At 39.8% G+C, this 7,653-nt stretch overlaps 1 protein-coding gene across 2 annotated transcripts in view; it reads right to left on the minus strand.

Annotated features, from left to right (window-relative positions):
• Window positions 1-7,653, minus strand: part of ANKRD28 (ankyrin repeat domain 28) — a 117,602-nt gene that overhangs the window by 8,747 nt on the left and 101,202 nt on the right. For both annotated transcript variants that reach the window (XM_019535480.1, XM_019535472.1), the window contains 5 exons: window positions 3,441-3,528; window positions 3,267-3,350; window positions 2,291-2,436; window positions 1,999-2,081; window positions 1,757-1,839 (listed from right to left, as the gene is read on the minus strand). In XM_019535480.1, the coding sequence (XP_019391025.1) occupies window positions 1,757-1,839; window positions 1,999-2,081; window positions 2,291-2,436; window positions 3,267-3,350; window positions 3,441-3,528 (484 nt within the window). The remainder of the gene's footprint in view (window positions 1-1,756; window positions 1,840-1,998; window positions 2,082-2,290; window positions 2,437-3,266; window positions 3,351-3,440; window positions 3,529-7,653) is intronic.

The following is a 7,653-nucleotide window of genomic DNA, read 5'->3' on the forward strand; positions in this document are numbered from 1 at the left end:
GGTTGGCAGGGCTAACCGGACTTTGTCGTGCATCCACAGGTGCATCTCAAGTAGAGCCAGGGAGGTGATCCTCCCCCTCTATGCGATGCTAGTCAGGCCACAGCTGGAGTACTGCGTCCAGTTCTGCGCGCCCCATTTCAGGAGGGATGTGGACAACACTGAGAGGGTCCAGAGGACGGCCACCCGCGTGATCTGGGGACTACAGGGCAGACCCTACAATGAAAGACTGCGGGACCTGAACCTGTTCAGCCTTCACAAGAGAAGGCTGAGGGGGCACCTGGTGACCACCTATAAACTCACTAGGGGGGACCAGAAGGGTTTAGGGGAGACACTGTTTCCTCTAGCGCCCCCTGGCATGACAAGGAACAATGGACACAAATTATTAGAGAGTAGATTTAGATTAGACATCTGTAAGAACTACTTCACAGTTAGGGTAGCTAGAAGCTGGAACCAACTTCCTAGGGAAGTGGTGCTGGCTCCTACCCTGGGTGTCTTTAAGAGGCTTGATGACTACCTGGCTGGACTCATTTGAGTCCAGTCTTTTCTCCCACCCAGGCAGGGGGGGTCGGACTTGAAGATCTACAAAGCCCCTTCCGACCCTACTTCTATGATTCTACGATCAAAAAGCTCCTCTCTGCTGCTGCTTGTAGCATGTTACCCAACATCTAAGGCTAGAGGATAAGAGGCACCTTAGCTATTGTAATTCTGTAGTCAAAGCAACCTCCAATGGGCAGAAGGTGGAACTATGAGAAAATCCCTGGGGCAACAAAGGGACATGCGATAGTTCAACAGGGATGCAGAAATGCAAGAGAGAAAACCTAAACTCTCAATTCAGCAATGCCACTGATGTCAATCTTTTCTTCTGATTTCAAAGACACCGTTAAAGCAATTTAAAGCAATTTTGCTCTGTACCACCAAGATCACAGGCTGACTGATCTTGGAAAAAATGCAGGAGAAGCCATTTTTATTAAAACCCCTTCTTCACAGAACTACAGGATGTACTGAGAACTGAGGAATGAAATGCTGCTTACATTACCAATTTCCCTGATAGCTAGGCTGACAAAATAGCTTTAGTGTTTCTTTAAGAAAGAATCTTTAGGAAGTACCTAAGGTGCTAGTCACATTGCTTTAAGTGGAAAAACAAATCTGAATTTCTTGTTCTATTTCAATGATTTACTTCTTTTTACCACCGTGAAACACCCCGATCCCAAATGTTGCCTGGGTATACCTTTGAGAGACAGTCCTCAGGTGCTCCCACACCTTTGGGATGCCCTTCTGCCCCAAACCTCTCTCTGCTGTTGCTTGACCACTGCGAATAAGATGAGATGAGCCAGAGGCCAACTCCTTGTTATGTGTATTATATACACTATAATATACTGTACTATAATATATATTAAGCACACACATGGACACAGACATGACACAAAATTAGTATTTTGTAACTCTCTTTTTAAACCAGAAAAAAGATGCCTATACAGAATTAAAACACAGAATCCTTGAGTTGGAAGCATAAGGTTTTTCTGGAATCTCTTTTGCTTAACTTGGGTGTGTGCATGTGCGTGTGCATGTGTTTCTTTCTTTAAATACAGCTGGAATGAAAAAGGCATCTTAAATATTCTTGTATTACATGGTTTTCAAATAAACTGAGAAAACTCACTCTAAAAAAATGCATTTTCCTCATGAAAATAAAGTCTTAGTAAGAGCCAAAAACATTTTGAAAATTGAACCATGAAAAATTTTCCGTGGCCATACATACGTTTGCAAGGCTGCATTGGTGGCATTGATGAGGTTTCTATCTGTAATCTTCTCCAGTATTAACAAGGCACTAGTTTCATGACCCTAAACATACAGCAAATGTGTGTCATAACATATAATCCTTAGAAAATTATTCTGTATACCTTTTTACAGTAGTCTGTGGAGTTTTACAAGCAAGACTTAATATTTGGACAGTTTTCATTAACAACAAAACACCAATTGAGTCTCAAAATGCATACGCACCTTGCTGCAAGCCAAATGAAGTGCAGTGTTTTTACTACCATCTTGCAAGGTCAGATCAGCCTTTGCACTGCTAACAAGCACCTCTGAAGGAAGAAAGTTTGCATCAATGAAAAAGTTAAGTGTATTCTAAAGTTATTACTGATTTAAATCTCTTTTAAAAGAAAGGTAAAAACCTAAATACACTTTTAATTAAAAAAAACAAAAATGCCTGACTACATAATGCATGGTAGTTTTACAGGAACAATGCAACACTAATATCAAGAGTAAAACTAGAACAGAACTTTTTCTTTACCAACTGTATTGGTTTGCCCATTTTCTGCAGCCATCATCAAAGGTGTCTTCCCAGAAGAATCTACAGCGTTTACTTGAGCGTTGTGGCTAAGGAGAAGCTGTAAACACTCCACATGATCTGTGAAAGCTGCTGCATGAAGAGGTGTTCTAAAAGGAATCAAAAGACATTGGCTTAAGGTCCAAAAACATAAAAATATATTGTTTACAAGTAGAAACAGACTAATTCTGCAATTACATTTGGGTAAGCAGTCAGGGCACCCACATTCATTGCAGCTATTATAGGTAGAACTGTTATAATTTTTTCAATTTTTAATAAGCCTGAAAAAAAAGCATTTATAGTCACTGGCAATAAATTCAAAGAGTTTATTTAGCAACACATTAATTCATGACATGGACAATCTAGAAAAATTAAAATGGACAATGAATTGGACCGTATCCAATAGTAAAAATGCTCACTTTCCCCACACAATAAAAAGCTTATTCAAACCTTACTCAGTACAATAGGACTGAGATACTTCTTTGCAGGATTAGCTTTCTTACCCACTGCTGCATAAAAGAAGGTTTCTAAAGTATCTAGGACTCTACAGAGCCACAGCAAAGTGCATTCCAAGATGCTTGCTGGAGCTTTTATTTCAAAGGGTGTGACTTCTCTGATCAGCTGTGCGCAACTACAGAGGTGTCCAGCAGATCAGAGAAGAGATGCCCTGAAGGAAGTCATATCAAGTAGCTTTTTTATTATGATAAATTCAGCATCTGGCTGCGAATTTGTACCCAGAAACTAATGACCTAGGTTCTACTGTACATGGTTTTTAAAAATAACCAATTACTTTTTTTAATAGTATGGAGTAGAAAGGAGCTTCTAATGGAGAACTTAAAACACATACTATGGTTTAAAAACCAAGTAGGCTGTGACAAATTGCAAAATCATAGCAAATATACTGCCCATGATATTTCTTAAGTGTAGTTATAAGACTTACCTTCCTTTAGAATCTGTTGAATTTACAATGCCAGCACCAAGAGTGTCAATTAACATTTCTGCAGCACCTTCATTGTCATTTATCCTATAAAAAATTAGACAGGCTATTAGTTACTGAACATCATGGCTTTAGTTCAATATTGTAATAAGATCTGGTAATAGTAACCTTCCTTACACAGCGCAATGCAATGGACTGAAAGAATTCCCTTCCATTTTCTGGAAAATTTCTTGTTCCAAAAGAAGCTCTACACAGCTGTCATGACCTAAATGAGTTTAAAAGTCAGATATTAAAAACAAAATAAGAAAAACACCATTTGAAGTTTATGGTAATAATAAAGGTGAGGCAAATTAAATGAAACACTTGTTTGAAAGCAAAAAACCCCCAACCAATCTTGAACAATGTTGGATTTGGCTGCACGTTGGAATGAAGAACGGTATGCCATGTTTTCAGGATTTGGAAAGCAGAAGCACTATTTCTCCTACAACTCCTCCCACTCAAGTGCAACTGCAATTTTCATCTATTTGTTATTAATCAGTTTACAGACAGTCTCTTTAAATCAGAGAGACAAAGATAAACTTATTTTCAGAATTTTATTCCAGTTACAGAAAGATATTTGGAATCACATTTCCATGATATATGAAACCATCAATTTTCAAGTTATTCCACCACCTGTTAGAAAGTTCTTATTTATAAATGCCATATTCTCTTGCATATAATATGCCTCAGAATAAGATACACATCTTGATTTTGAAAGGCAGAATGAAGAAAAAAATATTTCCTTATAGTAAGTAACTGAGTACAAGCAGCTACGGAGCAGAGCTTGCTCACTGTTCTGCTTCCTATGAGCTGTGTGCAGATTTTGTTCGCACTTTTGCTGGAAACTGTCAAATGGTTTTCATCTTCTCACATATAAATCCACTGCAATTTCCAGCAGCTGTTTTTTGTGGGACGGGTACGTAACATACGTGAAAAGACAGGATATATAAACTAGCTTTCAAGTTGCTCATAGTGTCATTGCTCAGTGTTATATTTCTATGTGATAGGCATTAAATATATGTAATCAAACCCAAAATCAAAACAAAAAAAAAAATCAAAATTGGTGGACAAAGGTATGTTCAATTTGTACTCAGTTATGAATCCTATTCTTAAAAGCTAAATATAACCTTTGTTATGATCACAAGTAACCATGTTTTATTTGCTTACTGCATGCAACATGTAAACTGGACCTGCTCTACATATGCAGGTAAAGGCACGATAGGATCTAATGTGCTATCCACACAATGGTGTCACCTGCCATGCCACACATGAATAGCAGGAGGTGCAATTGTAGGATCATGCATTAGATCCCCTCATGTCTACTGTTGTCACAAAGCAAGCTCCAGCATCTAGGAGACCATTTGTTGACAAGGCTCCCAGCACAGGGATGCCTCATGCACTTGGGGCTGGATGACTGCAGCTGTTGTAATCTCCAAGCCAAGGGAGCACTTGTGCACCCCCCACGGCTGGGAGATCACAGCAGCATCCAACAGCTGCTGGGACCCACAGCCTCCAAGGTATGGACTCTGGGTCTCAGCAGCCATGGTGCTGCTGGAGCTGACAGTCCTCTTAGCTTCAGGACTCTCAGTCCCATCTGCAAATGTGGGATTATGAAGTCTGTGCAGCTGCATGACTGCACCCCAGGTAATGGGAAATTGCAGCAGCTGCAGTCTCCCAGACACTGGGAACTGCCTACACATTCCAACTGAGGGTGGATAGAAACAGGGAATAAAGTTATTACACATTTTCAAGCAGTAACTTTATAGATGGTTTGAACTTTTTGAGGTGCCATAGTTAATTTGCACATGTAGCCAGTCTAAATTTATTGTGCAATTAATCCAGTAACTGCAGAAAAATGTGTAAAGGGGGTCTTGCTGACTGACTGCATAAAATCAAGAAACTGTGGTAAACCTGCAATTTGAACAAAGCCAAAAAGCATTTTAGGTTAGGGTACCCTTCCCATGGAATATGAGGGTTTAGCTTGACCCAGTCCATGAATTTCTATTACTACTGTAACTTTCTTTTTCATGGATTATGAATTCTCTCCAAAAAATAGTATAGATACATTCAGAGATGCCAAATACATTGGGGCCCAAGGGCTCTGTCTTCTTCAGAAAGGGGGCTGTCACCTGAAATGCATAAAACTTTCCACATGTCCATCATCTTAGCCCTCCCCCAGCAAAAATAAAAAGTCAGTGCCTATGGATACACTGTCGTCTTCAATAAAATTTTAAGCCCAATCCTTGCAAAAATGCACCAAGGAAACCATATTAGCTTCCTGTTAGTTCAGCAACTTGATGAATACAACAGAGCTGGTAATCCTACTAAATCTGTTCTTCCTCAATATCAAACAGGTTTATACCATCTCTGCAATATTGACATTAAAGGAACTGAAGTTCGCAAGACAGATTTTTCTACATTTACACAGGCCACACAAAATAACACTTACCAAAAACTAAGGCTGTAAGTATAGCAAAGTATGCACAGATGTAAAGCTAAAAGCATACTGTAACAAGGAAGCAGTTCTCCTTTTAACTCAGTATCAGTTATTTTGACCTTTTAAAATTAAATTAATAGAACAGATGGGAACCTACACAGGACAAGATGAAGAAGTTCTACTTTTTCAAGTAAGTAGGTCCATATTACTACAATTACATATGTCTTCATTCCAGATCCATGTAGTCTTTATGTTCCTAACAAACTGCTGTGAGATGAGTGTATATGAAGCAGCAGCATACCTACAGGCTGGGGAACTCCCTTACTGGCAGCACAGAGGCAGAGAAGGATCTCGGAATCACTACTGATTCCAGGATGAACAAGGGCTGCCAATGTGGGGATGCAGTCCGGAAGGCTAACTGCACCTTGGCATGCATCCACAGATGCATCATGAGCAGGTCCAAGGAGGTGATCCTCCCCCTCTATGCGACATTGGTCAGGCTGCGGTTGGAGTATTGCATCCAGTTCTGGGCGCCACACTTCAGGAGGGATGTGGACAGCATGGAGAGGGTCCAGAGGAGGGCCACTTGCATGATCCAGGGGCAACAGGGCCAGACCTATGAGGAGAAGCTATGGGACCTGAGCCTGTTCAGCCACCACAAAAGAAGGCTGAGGGGATCTGGTGGCCGCCTATAAGCTTGCCAAGGGGGACCAGCAGGCAATGGGAGAGTCCCTGTTCCCCTGAGCACTACCGGGGGTAACAAGGAACAATGGCCGTAAGTTGACAGAGTAGATTCAGGCTAGATATCAACCAGGAGGCACTACTTCACTGTTAGGGCGGCTAAGAGCTGGAACCAACTTCCAAGGGAAGTGGTGCTGGCTTCTACCTTGGGGGTCTTCAAAAGGAGGCTAGACAGCCACCTAGCTGGGATCATTTGACCCCAGCATTCTTTCCTGCCCATAGCAGGGGGTCGGACTAGATCTGCTTAGGTCCCTTCCGACCCTACCAACTATGAAACTATGAAGAGCAGCCATTTTTTTATTTCATTCAGACAGCATGGTGCAAGGGAAGACGCAAGCAAAAGGAAGGCGAAAATATGTTTTCCTCAACTTTTCTATCTATGTGGTTTGATGGGATGCTTATAAGGCAAGTAAAAAACCCGCATAATGTTTAAACCTGGAATTATTTTGATTATTTGACTATTTAATTTCCATTTAATGTTGCAGCATTACTGTGTTTTAAAATAATATACTATAAACACAAAAAAGTGAAAGACCACATTTGTTTCACATAGACTGCAACTCCTAAACTCTAAAAAGAGGTAATATGCAAAACCTTTTTATTTATTTCAACTAAAAGCTTGATTGTGCTCCTACTCAACTCAGCATTAAACACTGACGTCAATAGACATCACTGATGTCAACAGAACTGGACCAAATCCTAGTTAGTAAACATTGGCTGGACAATCTATTCATTATGCTTAGAAACAGAGAAGACTCAAATAATTATGTCAACAGAACAGTGCATGTTTGGTGACTAATGCACAAACTAAAGAGGACTTTCCAATCAGGAAGATTTAGCACTGTCACATTTAGTTAACCTAGAGATGAATATGTTTGTACAATTATTAACAGACAAACATGTCAAAATTTGAGCTATTACATACAAATCATGCACATGTATGCAAGTTGCCTATGAATAAATATATTTTAGCAAAACAGTTTATGTGCCAGCACCTGAAAACCTAAAACTCAGTACTCTGTTTTGTGCATAATGAATATACCCATATGTTGTCTTGTCATCTAGAAAGAAAAACCTCACTTGCAAGTTGTTTCTGAATTTTTTTTAAGTTATTTTTTTAGACACCAGAAGCAAATAAACCTCTAAGAGTAACTTTTTTTTTTTTTTTTTTTA

This window comes from Crocodylus porosus, unplaced genomic scaffold (genome assembly GCF_001723895.1).
Source record: "Crocodylus porosus isolate Cpor-Errol unplaced genomic scaffold, CroPor_comp1, whole genome shotgun sequence".
Classification (NCBI taxonomy): domain Eukaryota; kingdom Metazoa; phylum Chordata; order Crocodylia; family Crocodylidae; genus Crocodylus; species Crocodylus porosus.